The sequence below is a fragment of the Hemiscyllium ocellatum genome, chromosome 44 (assembly GCF_020745735.1).
Source record: "Hemiscyllium ocellatum isolate sHemOce1 chromosome 44, sHemOce1.pat.X.cur, whole genome shotgun sequence".
Lineage (NCBI taxonomy): Eukaryota > Metazoa > Chordata > Chondrichthyes > Orectolobiformes > Hemiscylliidae > Hemiscyllium > Hemiscyllium ocellatum.
In genome coordinates, this window is record NC_083444.1 from 19,608,588 (window position 1) to 19,630,436 (window position 21,849).

The 21,849-nt window shown below is 47.5% G+C and overlaps 1 protein-coding gene across 1 annotated transcript; it reads left to right on the top strand.

Moving 5' to 3' along the window:
• Positions 1-1,724: 1,724 nt before the first annotated feature.
• Positions 1,725-21,457, top strand: LOC132835280 (lysophosphatidic acid receptor 6-like). Its single transcript, XM_060854695.1, has 3 exons — positions 1,725-1,915; positions 3,455-3,507; positions 20,034-21,457. Exon 3 carries the CDS (start codon positions 20,059-20,061, stop codon positions 21,160-21,162), a length of 1,104 nt encoding a protein of 367 aa, XP_060710678.1. The 5' UTR covers positions 1,725-1,915; positions 3,455-3,507; positions 20,034-20,058; the 3' UTR covers positions 21,163-21,457.
• Positions 21,458-21,849: the final 392 nt, after the last annotated feature.

The following is a 21,849-nucleotide window of genomic DNA, read 5'->3' on the forward strand; positions in this document are numbered from 1 at the left end:
TCATTGACAATAAGCTGGCTCAGGCCTGAGAGACTCCCTTGAAGCTCTACCTTCCTATATCTCTTCTTTTTCTTAAAACCAGAGTGCTGGATCATGGCAACAATGGGAAAATGTAAAATACACGTGACAATACAAAACACAAATCATAAAATAATGTCACCCACTTCCTTTTTCATTCAGTATTATATGGGGTGCCCTTTGGGCCTTGCTCTTCTATTTAATGTGTTGATTGATAAAGGCAAATATCCCATATACCTTCTGAACTACTTGTCTTGCTGACTTCTGGGAGCTTTGGACATGCACACCAAGATCCCTCTCTATTTCCTACGGTCTGTAATGTACTCTTTTGTAACTCCCACATTTGAGCTCAGCAACATCCTGACTGCACCTCATCCCTCTCCCCCAGTCCTCTGATGAATATGCTTCAGGGGTCCAGCTGGTTTTAACATTCGAAGCATAGAATATAGGAGGTGAAGTGGGCCATTCTGCCCTTCAAACCTGCTCTGCCATTCCACATGACCGTTTACTCTGGTTTCCCCTTGTCCCCTATCCTTTTTGTCTTAAGAACCAAGCCTAGTTTGAACACAGAATAGCATGGTGGCTCAGTGGGTAGCACTGCTGCCTCACAGCATTAGGGCTCCCAGGTTCAATTTAGCCTCGGGTGACTGTGTGTGTGGAGTTTGCACATCTTCTGCGTGGGTTTCCTCCGGGTGCTCCAGTTTCCTCCCACAGTCCAAGCAGGTCAGGTAAATTGGCCGTGCTAAATTGCCTAGTTTTAGATGCATCATTCAGAGGGAAATAGGTCTGGGTGGGTTACTTTTTGGAGGGTTGGTGCGGACTTGTTGGGCCAAAGGGCCTGTTTCCACACTGTGGGGAATCTAATCATAGAACAGTAACAACACCGAAACAGGCCTTTCGGCCCACAATGAACATGGCATCAAATTAGACTAATCCCTGCTGCCTGCCCTTCCTCCCTGTCCCTCCATCCCTTGCATATCCATGTGCTTACCTAAAAACCTCTTAAACACCCCATCTCATCTGCCTCCACCACCACCCCTGACAGCATGTTCCTGACTCCTCCTACCCTCGTTAAATAAAATGCCCCTCACCTCTCCTTTGAACTTGCCCCCTCTCACCTTAAATGCACATCCTTTAATTTTAGACATTGCAACTCTCGGGAATAAAGACTCTGACCATCCACCCTGCCTATGTGTCTCATAATTTTGTAGACTTCTGTTAAGTCTCCCGTCAGCCTCGGCCGCTCCAGAGAAAACATCCCAAGTTTTGCTAGCTTCCCCTACTTGAAAACATTTAACGTTTCGGCTTCAATTGTTTTTTCCTTCTGTGAAGAACCCTCTCATCTCTGTCCCTTATCTTCAGACCGTGAGTCTCAGGCAGCGCTAATGAACTGCTCAGTTACCTTTTACTGTTTTTAACCCCCTTGCTCGCTCCAAATGCATGATTAATGAGAGTCTGTAACAGGCTCCAGTGAGCAGCCTCTGATCAAACACATTCAGTTGCACAATGTGGAAATTCCAAGCACTTAAAATAATATTACCAACAGAGAAAGGCATGGGACTCTGAGTGAGAGGCTTATTGGAAGCCATTCGGGTTGCAATAATTAGTCACCAAGGCGTTCAGTCACAGAATCTCACGTTTCACAAAAAAAAGCAAGAGAGAGACGAACACGCTGAGAGAAAGAGAGAGAGAGAGAGAGAAAGGAACAGCAGATAGACCGTGTGACTGAACATCCAGAAAAAAGCGAGTTGGAAAGATTCAAGGAGTGAGAGAGGGAGCAATTATTAAGCAAGAAAAGCAGAACATTTAAAAGTCTTTTGAGAAAGAACTTCAGAGACTCCGCAATCCAATCTGATTCCACTGCATCGCAAAAGATCTCTGAAGACACAGGTTATAGGTGAGTCATTTTATTTCTGTATGTCTTGGGAACGGACTGTCACTGCAACTCAGGCGACTCCCCAACGCTGTCTCTTGGTGTTGGGGTGGAGTGGAGAGTGTGAGTTTTTGGACAAATGAGCCACTGCAGTCACCAAGTGGAGAAAGGGACAGAACCGTGAAAGTGCAAACGCAGGAAGTTCCGGAGAAACTCGCATTGGTTGTCTCGAAAATGTTTTGGAAGCTGGTCGGGTTTGAGGGAAGGAGATTTGTCCCGAGACCCACTGTTTTTGCTCTGTGATACATAGAAATAACAAGTGACTCGGCTGAGGGAAGTGAATGTGTGAATTGGCAGAAAGATGGGTGGGGAGGCCGGGAGTGAGTGAAAAGCCTGCAGGTCCATAAGACCATAAGACATAGATGGGCTGCGAGAATGAAATTGGCAGAATTTGAATCAGTGAACGAATCGAGGGTCAAGGGGAGGAAGGCAGGAAAAGTGGAGTTGAGGAACCTCAGGTCAGCCATGTTGAATAATGGAACAAACTTGATGGGCTGAATGACCTCCTTCAGTCACTGTGGGTTTTACCTCACCGAGAGAATTGCCTGCAGTTGGGAGACAGGCCATTTGGCCCAACAAGTCCATTCCGAAGAGCTTCCCACCCAGACCCTATAACCCCACATTTCATATGGTCAATCCACCCAATGTACACATCTCAGGCACAATGGACACTTTAATATGGCCAATCCCCACCAACCTACACATCTCCAGGCACAACGGGCAATTTATCATGGCCAATCCACCCAACCTATACATCTCCAGGCACAATGGGCAATTTAGCATTGTCAATCCATCCAATGTACACATCTCCAAGCACAATGGGCAATTTAGGATGGCTAATCCATCCTAACCTGCACATCCCTGGATACAATGGACAATTTAGCATGGCGAATTCACCCTAGCCTGCACATCTTTGGACTGTGGGAGGAAACTAGAGCACTCGAGGGAAACCCGCGCAGACAGTCACCTGAGGCTGGAATCGAACCCTGTGAGGGCACTGTGAGGCAGCAGCGTTAACCACTGAGCCTCTTGCTTAGTGGCTCACGTCGCCAGTCAGATTGCCTGGGAGAAGCTTTAAGGCTTAAACATTTGCAACTGGATGCAAGGGAGGCCAACCTCAGCCATTTCAGTTGGTGGAACGAAGTGAGTGCTCACAATTGCTGCACCAGTTGCTGGTACCGTGGTGAACTGTCTTGCCTGAAGTGTGGTGACCCTCGGGCTGAAAGCACCACCTCTCTGATGAGAGAACAGTCTTATGGTCTGGTAACCTTCACTTGCATACCCCCTGTCCCCAAAAAAACTGGAGACCTGTGCGGAATCGGAGCCCTGTGCAGTTGAACTGATTCGTGTGTGTAATCTGCAGTTTTCAGAAGGCTGTTGGGGAGTTCTCTCAGCCTGGCCTTGCAATGTGTCTTCCGTCACTCGCTTGTGACTAAAGTAGCAAACCTCAGCGTTTGCAAAAGGGAAGTGGTGACGGAATTTTTTTTCTTCATTTGTTGGTAGGACCTGGATGGCAGAGGCTCGTGCCAGGACCTGTCGCCCATCTATTTGCTCAGGTAAGCGGCCACCGCATCACTGGGGAGGGTGAGGGGATTAGGGCGGGGGTAGGGGGAGCTGGAGTCGTGTGTCCGGTCCAAACTGCACGAGGTCGGACATATTTCCTTCACCGAACCGGGTGGCTTTTTCAATCAGTGATCGCCAGTGGCTGGCTTTTAATTCCGGAGCTTTTTTAAACAAATTCGGTTCCGTGGCTGGTTTCAGGCCCATGTGGCACTGTGGCTCAGTGGTTACCACTGCTGCCTCATGGCGCCAGGGACACGGGTTCGATTCCACTGTCGGATGACTCTCTGTGTGGAGTTTGCACGTTCTTCCCCATGTCTGTGTCAGTTCATTCCAGTTTCTACCCACTATCCAAAAATGTGCAGGTCAGGGTGGATTGGCCATGCTAAGTTGTCCAGGGAGGTTTAGGTTGAGTGGATTAGCCTTGGGAAATGCAGGGATAGGGTGGATCTAGGTGGTTTCTGCAGGGTTGGTATTGACTGGATTGGCCTGCCCTGACACTGTAGGGATTCAATGCTCCCAAACAACTGCATGGATTACTAACCCAGTAACATTGCTGCTTTATCACTGACCTTCCCTAAGCTGTTCAGTGACTTTATCTGAATTTTGATAAAACAAAATCAGGCAAGATACCCTGGTCTAGAATTTCCTGAGGACTATAAACTTCATTTCATCGGAATTCACTGACTAAAGTGGAGATTAAGGGAGCTTTGTACAATCCCTACACTGTTGAAGCAGGCCATTTGACCCATCAAGCTCACACTGTCTCTCTGAAGATCATTCCTCCTGGTCCTACCCCTTCTCTAAAACGCTGCGTCTCCCATGAATCTATACATCCCTGGATACTATGAGGCAACTTCAGCATAGTCAATCTTCTTTCACCTGCACATCTTCAAAGTGTGGGAGGAAACCCACACAGAAACTGGGGAGAATGTGCAAACTTCCCACAGACGGTTGCCCGAGACTGGAATCGAACCTGTGATGCCGGTGTTGTGTGGCGGCAGTGCTAACCACTGAGCCACTGTGCCCATTCTCCATGAGACCCAGTTGCCTAGCTTTCATTCAGCATTGCTCACTCATTGTTATCTGGTTCTTTGGCCTTCCTAACATTCTGGTTCTAATGTTAATGGTGTTCCTGCAGTCACACCAAATCGAAATTGACTCCGATTTTCTGATGGCCGGGACAGACGTCTGAATTGTTCCAACAAAATCTTGGGAAAGTCACCAAGCAAGTTTCAATACGTGATTGACTCTCAGGAAGTTGAAAGTAGTGAGAACGTTTTGAGTCTGTTACGATATAAATAGTTAGAAGGTGAGGGGGGTCAGAATAACTTTTAGTTTTGGGGGGGAAGGAATGAGTTTGGGAAAAATAAGCCTGTTTAAAAAATGATTAAACTGCACTTGAGGACTTGTTTAGTTTCCGTTTGACACATTACATGGGATATGCATTAAGATAAGGTATCAAAGGTCACTTTAAATAGGAAGGAGAAAAATAAATAAGAATATCAGCGAGTATACACAAATGATTAGGGGATAGAATTGGCCCATTTAAATCTCCCTTAGAGAGGAATTCTATAATTTTCCCTTAGTATCTTCAAAATGCTTTGTAATATGTACAGTTCTGGTCTCCCTCCTGTAGGAAGAAAATTGTGAAATTTGAAAGGGTTCAGAAAAGATTTACAAGGATGTTGCTGGGGTTGGAGGGTTTGAGCTATAGGGAGAGGCTGAACAGGCTGGGGCTTTTCCCTGGAGCATCAGAGGCTGAGGGGTGATCTCACAGAGGTTTATAAAGTCATGAATGGGGTTGGGGGAGTCCAGAACTCGAGGGTATAGGTTTTGGGTGAGAGGGGAAAGATATGAAAGGGATGTGAGGGGCAACATTTTCACGCAGAGGGTGGTACGTGCTTGGAATGAGCTGCTGGAGGAAGTGGTGGAATCTGGTACAATGATTTTAAAAAGCATCAGGATAGGTACATGAATAGGGTTTACAGGGATATGGGCCATGTACTGGCAAACGGGACTAGATTGGCTTAAGATATCTGGTTGGCATGGACCAGTTGGACTGAAGGGTCTGTTTCTGTGCTGTTCAGCTCTATGACTCTAATGATCATTGCTGTTTGTCAGGGAGAAAACCCATCTTTTCACTAATGTCCTTTAGGGAAGGAAACTGCCACTTTTACCTGGTCTGGCCTATACGTGACTCCAGACCCACATGGTTGACCCTTAACAATCTTCTGGACAACTCAAGATGAGCAGTGCATCGTGCCCAGTGAGGCTCGCATCCTGTGAATTGCATTTTGTTTCAAAATTCCCTACAGTAGCCCCCGGAATTACCTGGGAGGTGAACATAGCCTTGAACCCTCTGAACGTCTCCACTTGACTCCGAGACATTGCCCACGTTCCGTAAGGGAATTAGATCTGGTTGTGGAACAAAAGTCAAGCCGATCCCCCAAAACAAGGACATGGGCATTGCATGATCTCAGAATGAGAATGGGAATCCTCTACTGTGACCAAAAACATGGCTGAGATTCCAACCAAATTCACCAGTTTCCAAATCCCCCACCCCATCCCAAATCCAACCTTCCGACTGGACATCTGACCTGGCCATCTTCCTTCCCACCTCTCTGCTCCATGTTTCCCACCAACCCATCACCATCACCTCCTGTCCTGGCCCACCTATCGCCATCCCACCTACCTTTCCCCTCGCCCCAACCCCCCTCATCTATGTCTCAGCTCCCTTTCCCCTCCCAAATCCTAATGGAATGTAGACTCTCCTGCTCCTCGGATGCTGCCTGACCAGGAGTGCCTTTAATGACTCTGACTCTCCCAGCATCTGCAACCCTTGCTATCTTCTGGCTCCTTCTGATGGAACGCCAATGCCTTCATTGGAAGGAAATGGAGCACTCGGTGTGAATGTAATGTCAACGGCCGCAGAGATACCAGCTGCGAGATAAAGGGGAAATACTTAACACTGCTGACAGCGCTGAGTGCAGAAAGGTCATCCAGGTCAAATAGATGGCATCATGATTAACTGACAGTATGTGAAAATGGGAGCTGCCCTGACCACAAATTAGCAACCGCCTTTCAACTCATGGGCAGCTTGGAAGGCCTGAAAGATTGCAAAAGTTAGGCAGCTGCTCATGGACGGAAAAGGGCAGGCCCTTATGCAGCAAGAGCACAGTTGGTCAGACTGACAGTATGTGGTTGGGAAAAGGGAATTGAGAATGGCAATATTGTGACACTAGTTTAAATGTTTGCACACGTCAACACAGCTGGGACTTTCATAGTGTCCTAGAATAGAATCCCTACAGTGTGGAAATAGGCCCTTCAGCCCAACAAGTCCGTGTCTCCAAAGAAGCAACCCATTCAGAAGCTATTGCTCTACATTTACCACTGACTAATGCACCTAACCTACACATCCCTGTACACTACAGGGCAGTTTAGCATGGTCAATTCATCCAATCTGCACATTTTTGGGTTGTGGGAGGAAACCCACACAGACACAGGGGAAGATTTTGCAAGCTGCATGCAGATGGTCTGCCCGAAGCAGGAATCAAACCTGGGACCCTGGTGCTGGGAGGCAGCCGTGCTAACCACTGAGCCACCGTACTGCCCTTAGGGGAAAGGAAACTGCCATCTTTACCTGGTCTGGCCTACACGTGACTCCAGACACACATGGTTGACTCTTAACGACCCTCTGGGCAACTCGGGTTGGGCGGTGCACCCTGCCCAGTGACGCCCACATTCTCCAGCATTGCTGGAGAAACTCTGCAGTATCTGCAGAGAGAGAAATAGAGTTAATGTTTCGAGGTCAGTAACCGTAATTCAGAGCTTCTGGTTTGGAGGGTATTAACTCTGTGGAGAGATTGGCTTGCTCTCTCTCGAACATTGAAGGACGAGGGGCGACCTGATAGAAGTGTACAAACGTATGAGGGGCACCGGTAGATTGGGTGGACAGAGTCTATTGCTCCCAGGGTAGGAGCGTCAATATGGCTGAAGAGAACTGTGGATGCTGGAAATCAGGGACAAAAACAAACATTTCTGGGAGAACGGGGCAGGTTGGAAGAACAGTTCTGGAGAAAGGTGACCGGACCTGAAATGTTAACTCAGCCTTCTCTCTCACAGATGCTGCTAGACCCTGCTGAGATTTCTCCAGCAATTTCCAATTCTACGTTCGAAACATCAAATACTTGGGGACATGGGTTTAAGGTGAAGGGGCTAAATTTTAAAGGAGATAAGAGAGGCAAGGCTTTTACCACAGAGGGTCGTGAGTACTATGCAGTCCTGGGTGGAGGGGAGGTGGGCGTGATAGAAATAGATACATTAGCTATGATTCAGAGAAATCTTGACAGATACATGAATAGGCAGGGAATAGAAGGATATGGACAGTGTAAAGACAAAAGGTTTTTAGTTTGGAAGGGGGTGGCATGTCAGCATAGACTTGGTGGGCCGAAGGGCCTGTTTCTGTGCTGTATTCTTTGTTGCATGTTACAAGCACGGAGTTCCAGATTTCCTTCATCCTCTGAGTTAAAAAAGCTTTTTCTCACAGCCCTTCTCCCCCTTGGTCATTTATAACTCTGTCAAGGAGAAAAGAGCCTGACTGTGTGCCCTCATCATTGTATACGTCGCAATCATAGTCCCAACAGTGTTGAAGCAGGCCATTAGATTAGATTATTTACAGAATGGAAACAGGCCCTTCGCCCAACAAGTCCACACCGACCCGCCGAAGAGTAACCCACTCAGACCCATTCCCCCTGACAAATGCACCTAACATTATGGCCTATTTCATGTGGCCAATCCACCCCAAGTTTCACATCTTTGGACAGTGGGAGGAAACCCACGCAGACATGGGGAGAATGTGCAAACTCCACACGACATCACCCAAGGCTGGGATTGAACCTGGGTCCTTGGACTGTGAGGCAGCAATGCGAGCCACTGAAGCACCGTGCACGCATTTTAGATCACTTTGGACAGTTTGATTAAGATAGCGCTGTGCATTCCAGAGAGTGGCAGCGAGCAGGGTAGAGTCTGAAGTTAGTGATCCGTGTTCGAATTGGGTGTGCAGGATCTGGGTGCAATGCTGGAGTTCCCTTTCTGAGCCGCCTGCTCCAGAAGCTGGGCGGGGCACAACATATTTGAACAGGTTCCACAAAAACACCACAATTACATTGCACTTTGGAATCTGTAAGCCTCTAATTGACAGGAAGGAAGTGGAAAAACAAATTTGCAAAGAGATTAGAGAGCGCTACAAGATTTCAAGAGCAGCATTAAAGGAGAACATTAATTATGCAAATATAAACTTGTATTGGAGTAGTCTACAAGGTAATGGGAAGGGCGTAGATCAGCCATTATTGAGCAGAGGGACGGAAAAGGGAAAATCCGTGGTTATGTTCAGAGAGAATCATATTCCAAATTTAAAGGGACATGGTGGCTTAGTGGTTAGTACGACTGCCTCACAGTGTGGGGGACCCAGGTTCAATTCCCGCCTTGGGTGACTGGCTGTGTGGGTTTCCTCTGCGTGCTCTGATTTCCTCCCATAGTCCAAAGGCATGCAGGTGAATTGGCCGTGCTAAAATGCCCTGTAGTGATAGATTCATTAGTCAGAGGGAAATGAGTATGGTTGGTGTGGACCTGTTGTACCAAACGGCCTGTTTCCACACTGTACGGAATCTCATCTATAATGTATGTACAGGCAGGCATAGGAATGAGAAAAGTAGTGGTCATGTGTGGGAGCCATTGGGAGGGAAGTTTGATGATCGGAATATCGCCTCAGGTGGAAGTGGTGAAAAGTGCAAAGATGGGCAAGAATTCACAGGGTGGCATTCAAGAAAATATTCAACAGCAGCATGTGTTTCGCAGCCCAGGAGAGGGGAGGCAGAAACGGACCTGGAATTTGGAAATAAGATGGTTGATTAAGAGGTGTGAGTTGACACATTTTATTGAGAGGAACTTTGAAAGGCAACATTAAATAGGAGGTAAAATTCTAAAGATGGTGCAGGAGCAGGGGGAGCTTGTTATGTTTTGAACACAGAACAGGCCCTTTGGCCTACAATGTTGGGCCGAAAGTGACGCCAAATTAAACTAGTCCCTTCTTGCTCCATACCCCTGCATTCCTAGTATGTTCATGTGTTTATCTTTAAGCCCCTTAAATGGCCCCTACCGTATCTGCCTCCACCACCACCCCCTAGCGGTGCGTTCCAGACTCCTACCACTCTCTGTGTAAAAATAAAACTGCCCCCTCCTTTGAATTGTCCGCCTCTCACCTGCCCCCACCTCAGTATTACATATTCCAACTCTGGGGGAGAAAAGTATTCTGACTGCCAACCCTAACTGTGCAGCTCATCATTTTACTGACTTCTACCCTGTATCCCACCTTCTGTCGCTCAGAGAGAATAACCCAAGTCTTGGTGCACAAATCATTGAGGGTGGCAGAACAGATGAAGAGAACCAGTTAATAAAGCACACAGTGCTCCTGGCTTTATTAAGGTGGGCATTGAGTGCAAGAGCAAAGAAGAGATGTTGAACTTGTATAAGACGCCTGTTGGACCTCAGCTGGAGTACTGTGGGTGCCACAAGATAGGAAAGACCTGAACGCATCGGGGAGAGAGAGATAGAGAGAGAGAGAGAGAGAGAGGGAAAGAGAGAAAGTGCAGTCAGCCATTTTCAAGAATGGATCCAGGGATTGGACAGTTCAGCAATGAGGACAGATTGAAGACATTGAGACTGTTCTCCTCAGAGAGAAGAAGGCTGAGAGGGAGATCTGATAGAGGTTTTCAAAATCATGAGCAGGGTCTGGGCAGGGTAGAGAGAGAGAGAGAAGCTGTTCCTGCACTCAAAGGGAAGATGTACAAGAGGGAGCAGGAACTTAAAGTGATGTGAAAACCAAATAAGGGTGATTTGAGGTAAAAGCTTTTCTCGCAGCGAGTAGCCCGGATCGGGAATGCATTGCCTGGAAATGTGGTGGAGGCAGCTTCAATTGAACCATCCAAAAGGGGCATTGGATGGCTGTTTGGATAGTAGTAATCCACAGGGGTCTGGGGAAAAGCCAGGAGAGTGGGACTGGTTATGATGCTCATCTAAAGAGCCAAGACAAGGACCATGGGCCAAATGGCCGCCTTCTGCACTCTAACACTCTGCGATTCTGTGAAAAAAATTGATACAGCACAGGATCAGGCCCTTCGGCCCATCCAGGCCTGCGCTGACACATTTTGCCCTTCCATACTAAAACTGCTGCACTCACAGGATCTATTTCCCTCTATTCCCTTCATATTCATGTGTTCGTTCAGGTGAACGCTGCTGTTGTGTCAGCTTCCACCACATCCTCTGGCAGTGCGATCCAGGCACTCACCACTCTTTGTGTGAAAAACATTTGCCTCGCACATCTCTTTTAAACATCATCCCCCCACCCCGCATCTTGAACCTGTGTCCCCTAGGTTATTGACACCTCCACCCTGGGATACATCCTCATATTTTCCTCTCTAGCCATTCGCAATCTTATAAACTTCTATCAGGTCACCCCTCAACCTCCTACATTCTAGTGAAAACAAACCCAGTCTATCCAACCTATCTTCATCACTAAAATTCCCCACATCAGGCAACATCCTGGTAAACCTTTTCTGAACTCTTTCCAAAGCGTCCACATCCTTCTGATAGTGTGGTGACCAGAACTGTACACAATATTCCAAGTGTGGCCTAATTAGAGTTCCATAAAGCTGCAGCGTAACTTGCCTCTCCTTTTCGTCAACACCCCAGTGTACCAAATGCTAATGGGGCAATGTTTAGGGGACAGTGATCATTCTATCATATGTTTTAGATTTGCTATGAAAAAGGGCAAGGAACAATCCAGAGTAATGGGTGAAAGCCAATCCTGATCTTGGCTGGATTTAACCTTAATCAAAATCTTGCAATCTCTGAGCGATGGGTGACTTTCAGGTACATTGGGCACAGTTTAGAATTAGAATCCTTACTGAGTGGAAACAGGTCCTTCGGCCCAACAAGTCCACACTAGCCCTCCCAAGAGCAACCCAACCAAACCCATTGCCCCCAGCCTACATTTACACCTGACTAATGTACCTAACCTGAACACTATGGGCAATTTAGCACAGTCAATCCCACTAACTTGCACATCCTTGGAGTGTGGGAGGAAACTGGAGCACCCAGAGGGAACCCACGCAGACACGGGGAGAATGTGCAAACTCCACACAGTCAGTCGCCCGAGGCTGGAATTGAACCCGGGTCACTGGCGCTGTGAGGCAGCAGTGCTAACCACCATATCACTATATTACTAGTTAAGGGGTGTAAACAAATGGATACGACCCTTGATGACATAAAAGGTAGAGATTGACATGAAGAAGGTGAGATGTAATCTTGGTAAATGCCACATGGGTCATACAATGGAGAGCCAGACTGAAGGTTCAGAGAGGAAATGAAAAGCTAATGAACTCAGTGGATGCAAATAGAAACTTGGCCAATATTAAAGGGAACACCAAAATGTTTTATAGCATATGAATAGTAAATGGGCCGTAAAAGGAAGAGAAAGTTTAATTAGAGCTGTTGCTGAGGTATTAAGTCAATATTTTTCACCTTATGTGCTGTCATTCCCTGACTCCTCAGAGCCACTTCACTATACTGTACACAAGGGAGGTTCTGTTAGCCAGCCCACAGTGTTGTGGAGCTGCTAGCGTTAGCCTGGGGTGGACAAAGTCACGTGACACCAGGTTGTGGTCTATTTGAAATCACAAGCTTTCAGAGCGCCACTCCTTCGTCGGGTGAAGTGGAGGGAAGCGCGCGGGCGCAGACCCCAGTGAGAGAGGTGGGGATTAATACAGCAGGAGGATTGATCTCAAGGCTGAGATTTTGAATGAGGAAGGGAAGTGAGGGCCACAAGGGAGCGTGGAGTCGAGGATTGTCGGATCAGCCATGATTTTGTTGCATGGCTGAGCAGACTGAACGGGCTGAATGGCCTCCGTCTCTGCTGCTACGCTTTTACGACGGGGAGAAAGGTTGTCTCGTCTCAACCTGAACAACGATGAGGCGAGATGCAAACTCTGCTGAAGGGGAGCCAGCCTGTCATCAGAAAGGGTACAGTGCGGGCAATTAGAGGAAGATGGTGGCGGTTATTGGCAGTAAGTGAGTTGCTCATTCAGAGAGCTGGGGCAAGTGAACCTTTGAGTGAAACGGCCTCTTTCTGGGCAGGGGAGAATTTCCCGATCCTGTGATAAGCGGGGAATGCTGAGTATGTTTAACCAACCTGACTGAGCTCTGTCAGGAATTGATGGAGACGTGGGTGGGTGAAGGTAGTTTATTTACATGCTGCTCACAAGGCTTTGGAGACAAGGTGTGCCACAGAATGTAGCAAAGGTTCCAGGAATTCAAATAAACATGAAACAATTGAAAGCTTGTAGCCAAGGCAGAGGCTCTTAGCTGCGTTTTGTGCTAGCTTGATACAAGAGATTTTACAAACAATAATATGGGAAAACATTGGCACTCAGTGCTGAATTCCACCTACTATCAACTTTTTGCTTCACCCTAACAACCAGAAATTGAACCACGCAGCTACGTAATTACTGAATAGTTCTGAATACAGAGTTAAGTCATCCCCGACCCCCCAGCAGTTCACCATACATAACTCACATGGCAGGCGTATGATGGAATAGGCCTCCCTCCCCCTCCATCCCTAGCCTGGAATAGCTAAACACTACTGATTGTTGATGTGGAGGGACCGGTGTTGGACTGGGGTGGACAAAAAATCACCCGACAACCAGGTTATGGTCCAACAGGTTTAGACAATAGACAATAGGTGCAGGAGTAGGCCATTCTGCCCTACGAGCCAGCACCACCATTCATTATAATCATGGCTGATTATCCTCAATCAGTATCCTGTTCCTGCCTTATCCCCATAACCCTTGATTCCACTATCCTTAAGAGCTCTTTCTTGAAAGTATCCAGAGACTTGCCCTCCACTGCCCCCTGGGGCAGAGCATTCCACACAGCCACCACTCTCTGGGTGAAGACGTTTCTCCTCAACTCTTTTCTAAGCGGCCTACCCCTTATTTTTAAACTGTGTCCTCTGGTTCTCAGCGGAAGCATGCTTCCTGCCTCCAGAATATCCAATTCTTTAATCATCTTATACGTCTCAATCAGATCCCACTCTCAGTCTTCTAATCTCAAGGGTATACAAGCCCAGTCGCTCCAATCTTTCAGCGTAAGATAGTCCCGCCATTCCAGGAATTGACCTCGTTTAGTTAGAAGCACTAGCTTTCAGAGCGCCGCTCCTTTGCCAGGTGGGGCAGGATTAAAGGAGTCAGAATTTATAGTAAAAGGATCAAAGTGCCATACAACTGATGTGATGTATTGAACAAACTGGGATTGCTGTTAATTCTTTAATCACTTCGAGTGGGGATGCAGGTTTTATGTCATTTATCATGAGCCCATCCAGAGTAAAGCAGCCTAATTGTTTGGTGTGTCACCCACTGACTGAATTGAACTGCTCTGGTGACTATGTATATAAATAAAGACTGCTTTTAATGAATAATATACAATTATTAGAAAAGGTTATCTCTCACCGATGCCAACATGCAGTGAGAGCTACGTGCATTGCTGTGCAAGGTGGACTTCCGACACTTCAACCAATGGGCAACACCTACCAAAATCCACCTACTCTGCCAGCTCGTAAGACAAGGGCAGTGGGCACATCGCCTGCAGATGCCCCTCTGAGTCACGCACCTCCCCAACTCTTTCATTGTCGCTGGCTCCAAATCCCAGAACTTCCCTCCCTAAAAGTACACCCAGCAGCAGCTCAAGCAAGATGACTCACCAGGAGCTTCCCACAGGCGATGAAGAGATGGGCAACAGATACTGGACTTTACCGGTACACCCATACACCACAACAGAGTAACGAAAAGACAACGGAAACCTAGGAAGCTTTGTGTTTATCAAGGCACGCCGAAAGGTATTTGCACAACCCTGAATGTGTTGGACGAATATCATCGATTTTCTTTCATGGGATCAGGAGTAGGCCTCTTGACCCTATTCCACTACTCAGTGGCTAATCTGTGGCCGAAGACCCTATCCCTTAAATACCTTTGTTTCATGAAAGGAGTAGAGTCATTGAGTCGGATAGGCCCTTTGGCTCAAACCTACCCATACTGACCAAAATATTGTCTCAGATGTGAAGTTAACTAACGCAGCCAGTTATGTAAAAGAGGTTCAAACCTCCACCACCCTTTGTGTGTGCAGCAGTGCTTCCTAACGTCTCTCTTGAACAGTCCGGTTCAAATTCTCAGACGATGCCCTTGAGTTCTACAACCCCCAACCAGTGGAAATGGTTTATCTCTGTCTTTTGCTGTTAATAAGACAGAAGGCATAAGAGCAAACATCAAGCCTTCCTGCCCATCGATTCTGCTCTGCCAGTCAATCATGGCTGATAAGTTTCTCAACCCCATTCTCCCGCTTTCTCCCTGTACCCCTCGATTGCCTTGATACTCAAGAACCTCTCTCTCTCTCAGTCTTAAATATACTCAATGACCTAGCCTCCAGAGCCTTCTGCGACAGTGAATTCCATAGAGTCCCCGCTCTCTGGCTGAAGAAGAATCTCCATTCTAAAAGCTCTTCCCTTTACTCTAAGGCTGTGCCCTCGGATCCTAGTCCCTCCTCCCAATGGAAACATCTTCCCGACATCCTTTCTGTCCAGGCCATTTGTTATTCTGGATGTTTCAATTAGATCCTCCCTCATCCTTCTCAACTCCATCGAATATAGATTAGATTCCCTACAGTGTCGAAACAGGCCCTTCGGCCCAACCAGTCCACACCAACCCTCCAAAGAGTAATCCAACTAGTCCCATTTCCCTCTGACTAATGTGCCTAACACTATGGGCAATTCACCCTGACCTGCACATCTTTGGACTGTGGGAGGAAACCGGAGCAAACCCACACAGATATGGGGAGAATGTGCAAACTCCACACAGACAGTCACCCAAGGCTGGAATTGAACCTGGGACCCTGGTGCTGTGAGGCAGCAGTGCTAACCGCTGAACCACTGTGCCACCCCAAATCCTCAAACATTCCTTGTACGTTAAGCTTTTCAGTCCTGGGACCATTCTCGTGAACCTCCTCTGAACACGCTTCAGGGCCAGTACATCCTTCCTGAGATATGGGGCCCAAAACTGCGCACAATATTCCAAATGGGGCCTGACCAGAGGTTTATAGAGCCTCTGAAATACATCCCTGTTCTTATCTTCAAGTCCTCTCAAAGTATACATCATTACATTTGCCTTCCCAACTCCTGACTCAACGTGCAAATTTACCTTGAGAGAATCCCAAGTCTCTTTGCACTTCAGACTTTTGAATTTTCTCCCCATTTAGAAAACAGCCCATGTCTCTGTTCTTCCGACCAATGTGCATGAATTCACGCTTTCCCATGTTGTACTCCATCTGTCACTTCTTTGCCCACTCTCCTAACCCGTCCAAATCCTTCCGCAACCTGCCCACTTCCTCAATGCTGCCTCTCCCTCAAGTATCTTGAATGCTTCGATCAGATCACCCCGTAACTTTTTAAATTCTGGAGAAAACTGGCCTCATTTGTGCAAATTCTCCTCACAGCTTAATTCCTGGAGCCCAGGTATCATCCTTGTCCTGGGCTCCCTCCAAGGCTGAGATATTCTTTCTGAAGTGTGGGGCCCTCATCTGTTCACTGGTACTCCAAGTGGGGTCGACCCAGGGTTTTGTATAACTGCAGCACAATGTCAGCATCCTTGTACTCCAACACTCTCGACACAGAAGCCAACATTTCGTTCGCTTTCTTGGTTCCCTTGCTTACTTCCCAATGGAGTAACAGGATATATCGCTGTACAGTGCGTACATTTTAAGATACGTTCAGGCTGGAGAAGTTGGAGCAAAGGACATGGAGAGTTGTTTGCATAGACTTGGACAAAATCATGATGGAAGGTTGACAAAGCTGCTTCTTATTTCCAAAGACTTAGAACTATAGATTTGAGGTTTTCAACAAGATTTTGTGAATATATATAAAACTTACCAGTAAAATAGATTGTAGATTCTGAGTGGGCGTGTCCACGGCGCTCGGAGGTCACGTGGTCCTCTGATGCGTGCGCAGAGGCTGGCCACGTGGTGCTCCGAGACGCGGGCGCGGTCACGTGGTCTCCCTGTTTCACGCTCTGGAAGAGTGCCGGGAGGTCACGTGATCAGCCGTTTCGCGCCCCGGAAGTGTGCGAGTCTGCCGTTTTGCGCCCGAAAGGAGGCCGCGTGGTGTTCCTTTGTCTCCGAAAAGGGAAGGTCACGTGGGATCGGACATCCGGGAATGCGAGGAGGCGGGGAATGGAGTCAGAGCAACAGCCAATTAGAAAACAATCTCACTTGAGTGATGGTATGATGTTTTGTATGGTATAAAAGACTGGGTCAGGGACAGATATACGTCCTTTGTTCTTTCTGAACTGACTGACTTAATAGTTTGTCAGGGACAGAAAGGTTAAGACCCAGAGCTCTGTATACTTTATCCATTTATTGTTAGAATAAAACTAAAAGTGTAAGATTAAATATCTTTTCTTATTGCTTTATTTAAAGAGCACGCAGGACTTGGCTCATACATAAAAGAAAATAAGTTTGTAGATTGAGCCTAAAGTCCTTCAATTTGCAGGAGACATACGACCAGGAAAGACCACGAGAAATTGGAACAGGAGTAGTCTGTTGGACTCCCTCGAGTCTACCCCACCGTTCAAGGGGAGCATGGCTGATCCAACGTTCCTTGCGTCCATTTTCCTCCCTTTTCCCAGTCACCTTTCATTCCCTGACTGATTGAGAATCAATTGAACTCAGCCTTAAATATACGCAAGGACTCTAACCTCCCTCCATCGGCTCTCTGTGGCAAGAAGACTCATTCCCCCAAGAGAAAACATTCTTCCTCATGTCAGTCTTAAATTGGTCCCCCTTTGTTCTGAAGGAAAATCATTTTGCAGTTAATTGTCTGAAACACTTTGTCATTTGTATGTTGGAAGTGAGCAATGAAAAAGAAATTGTATGGACACCATGGGAAATAAATTTGGGATGGTGGCTCAGTGGTTAGCACTGCTACCTCATGGCATCAGAGACTTGGGTTTAATTCCAGCCTCGGGCAGCTGTCTGTGTGGCGTTTGCGTGCTCTCTTCCTGTGTCTGTTTGGGTTTCCTCCTGCAGTCCGAAGATGTGCAGGTTAGGGTGGTCTGGCTGTGAGAAACTGCCCTGCCCTGCCAGGAAGGAGCAGACTAGGTGGATGATCCATGGGCTGGTGAGGATGGGATGCCCTTCAAAGGGTCAGTGAAGACTCAATGGGCTGAATGGCCTTTTTCTGCACTGCAGGGATTCTCTGATTTCAACTGAGGTCGTCTGGACTCAAACATAGGCTTGGTCCCCTTCCATGTAGTGAGGATTCCATGAACTAGGTTTGGTTTTCAGAGGATATAAATGAGTTGGGCAGATATTTGGCAGGTGGAATTTAAAGGTGATGCACTTTGGAAGAAGGAACAAAACAAGGAAGTGCTCAATGAATAACATGCTCAGAGTAATCTTGGAGTGCTCGTCCTCAGATCCCTGGAGCTGGGAGGACAGGTTAATAGGGTAATTATGAAGACATGTAGGACACTTACCCTAATCAGTCACGGTATAGGTTAGAAGGTAAAAACAATGACTGCAGATACTGGAAACCAGAGTCTAGATTAGAGTGGTGCTGGAAAAGCACAGCAGTTCAGGCAGCATCCGAGGAGCAGGAGAATTGACGTTTCAGGCAAAAGCCCTTCATCAGGAATACAGGCAGACAGCCTGAAGGGTGGAGACTTTCAGGCACTCTGCCTGTATCCCTGATGAAGGGCTTTTGCCCGAAACGTCGATTTTTCTGCTCCTCGGATGCTGCCTGAATTGCTGTGCTTTTCCAGCACCACTCTAATCTAGAGTATAGGTTATAAGGGCAGGGCAGTTATATTGGAGCTGTTCAGAACTTGGTTAGGCCACTGTGGGAAGTACTCTGTGCAGTATTGTCACTACAAAGACATCCGAGCAGAGGATTCACCAGGATGTTGCCTGGGATGGAGCAGTTTAGTGACTAAGAGAGGCTGGATAAGCTCAGGTTGGTATCTTTGGCATAGAGAAGATTGAGGGGGGACCTGACAGACTTGCATAAGATTAAGAGGGAGTAGATAGCAACTTAGCCAAAGGGTCAATATCAAGAGGGCATCATTTTAAAGTGAAAGGCGAGAGGTTTAGAGAAGAGAGGGAGGAAAACCTTTCTTTATCACGTACCATTCTAGATTTTGATGCGACGAGTCCACGGGTGCTAATTTTTCATTAAACCTCAGAACCTGTGGAATTTAAAGATGAAAATATAAAGCAGAAGGGGAGGTTCACATGGATAAATTCAGGCGGGAAGGCAGACAGAGAGAGAGAAAGGCAAAGGGAAAAGATGCAAACAGAAAAAACGAAAACATGGGAGAGAAAAAGAATGAAGAAGATTCATCAGCAAGATCTACAGCACAAGAAAGTTCCCTTCAACACATTCAGTCTACACCAGTCCAGGATAACCATATCATGATTCCAATCCCACCTTCTCAGCACTTGGCTCACGATCTTCACATTGACTGAATTAGTTATTTAATTATGAGTTAATCAGTTAATTAATTAAAAAAACCTACATCCCATGAATGAGCAAATGGGGGGAGGTGATGGCTGAGAGGTATTATCGCTGGACCGCTAATGCAGACACCCAAATAACATTCTGGGGATCTGGGTTCCAGTCCTGCCATGGCAGATGGTGAAATTAGAATTCAATTCTAAAACAAATGTGGAATTAAGAATCTAATGTTGACCAGTTTGTCAGGAAAACTCCATCTTGTTCCCTGATGCCCTTTAAGGATGGAAACTGCTATCCTTACCTGATTTGGTCTAGATACTTTCTTTGGAGACTGAGGGGTGACCTTATAGAGGTTTATAAAATCATGAGGGGCATGGATAGGGTGAACAGGCAAAGTCTCTTCCCTGGGATTGGGGAGTCCAGAACTAGAGGGTATAGGTTTAGGGTGAGAGGGGAAAGATATAAAAGACACCTAAGGGGCAACTTTTTCACACAGAGGGTGGTACGTGTATGGAATGAGCTGCCAGAGGATGTGGTGGAGGCTGGTACAATTACAACATTTAAAAGGCATTTGGATTGGTATATGAATAAGAAGGGTTTGGAAGGATATGGGCCAAGTGCTGGCAAGTGGGACTAAATTAGGTTGGGGTATCTGGTTAGCATGGACGGGTTGGATCAAAAGGATCTGTTTCTGAGCTGTACATCTCTATGACTTTATGACAGTTTGAAGCATACAATAGTGAAAAGCCTTTCAGCCTGTAAAGACTGTTCCACCAATGCCGAAGGATTGTAAAATGTGTAGATTAAGGTCAGTGCACTCTAGTGGCATAACAAAGATGTTTTGTTGGATTCAAATGAAATTCGCATATGCTAATGTAATTCTGTTGCTCCTTGTTGTTATAATTTCAGATTCCTTGCCGCGACTGACCCAAACATGTTGACAGCTGACACTGGTTTCACTGTGACCCAGCGAGACTGGTCCCTGGGATGGACGTCACACACATCGTCTCCAATGAGTACCAATTCCACAGGCAGTGCCAATCTCACCAACAACACAAACCCCTGCCAGGTCAGCGCTGACTTCCAGTATGTCCTGTTTCCCGTGGTGTACAGCCTGGTGTTTGTCTTTGGCACCGTCTCCAATCTCTGCGTCCTCTGGTACCTTTTCAGGAAGAAGGGGGAGTTCACACCCTCTGACATCTTCATGATCAACCTGGCCATGATCGATCTCATCTTCACCGTTCTGCTCCCCTTCAAAATCGTCTACCACGCCCTGGAGAATGACTGGATCTTCGGCGAGGTGGTGTGCAAGATCACCGGCTCCCTCTTCTTCGCCAACATGTACGGCAGCACGCTCTTCCTCACTTGCATCTGCGTGGACCGCTACATCGCCGTGGTCCACCCCATCCGCTCGCTTTGGCTGCGCAAAACCCGCTACCGCGTGGTCACGTGCTGCCTCATCTGGCTGCTGCTGGCCGCCATCCTGCTTTACCTGTGTCTCGGAGGGCCGCTGACCAGCCAGTTCCCCAACGGCAACACAGCGTGCCTGGAGAACTTCAACGCCAAGTCCTGGGGCAGCCGCATCTCCAGGATCAGTATCGTGGCTGCCGTCATTGGCTTTTTCATCCCGCTGGTGGTCATCATCGTCTGCTACCCCCTCATCGCCAAGAAGCTGCTGGAGCCCACCGCCGGCAAGGAGTCAGTGCACTCAGTGAAGCGAAAGGCCCTCCGCACGGTACTCGTGGTGCTGGTGGTCTTTCTCATTTGCTTCGTGCCCTACCACCTCATCCAGTTGGTGCACACCCTGAGGCGGATTCGGGTGCTGTCCAGCTGCCGCCTCATCCAGTTCACCTACTCGGCCCGGCGGGTTACCATGGCGCTGACCAGCCTCAACAGCTGCCTGGACCCTGTGGTCTACTCATTCACCAGCAACACCTTCCAGTGGAGGCGCTTGTGTTGCCCGGGCGACGGGCCTACAATCAGCTTTCGAACCAAGGAGACGTCGGAGAGGAAATCGTCACGTCAAGCTGCTCTCTGAGGGCCCAGGCCTTCCATCACCTTGCCTTGCCTTTGCCTGAACTGGTGAGGGTGGGGGCGCTTGGTGAAGGAAAGGGCGCACTGAGCAAAGTGTGAGCCAACATTGGCATCTCCATCGAAGACATACCCACACACACACACGTATATACAGAGATACTCACATATTCACACTCACAAACACACACACGCAGATAGACAGACAGACACACACACACACACACAGACACGCACGCACACATACAGAGACACTCACACTCACAAACACACACATGCAGACACAAACACACACACACACACATACAAAGACAGAGACACACGCGCACACACACACACACAGACACTCACACTCTTACAAACACACACGCAGATAGACAGACAGACACACTCATCCATACAGAGACACAGACACAGGCACACACGCAGTGACACACAAACACACGCACACACACACAGACAGGCACACGCAGTGACACACAGACATATGCACACAGTGACACACACAGACACTGATACTCACAAACACACACACAGTGACACACACAGACACACACAGTGGCACACAGTGACACTGACACACACACACAGTGACACACACATACACAGACACATACAGTGACACACGCACACACACATATGCACACACACACAGACACACACAGTGACACACACACGCACAGACACAGTGACA

Bases quoted from the DNA above. Each gene is read 5' to 3' on its own strand.
- LOC132835280 (XM_060854695.1), top strand. From the start codon at position 20,059: ATGTTGACAGCTGACACTGGTTTCACTGTGACCCAGCGAGACTGGTCC.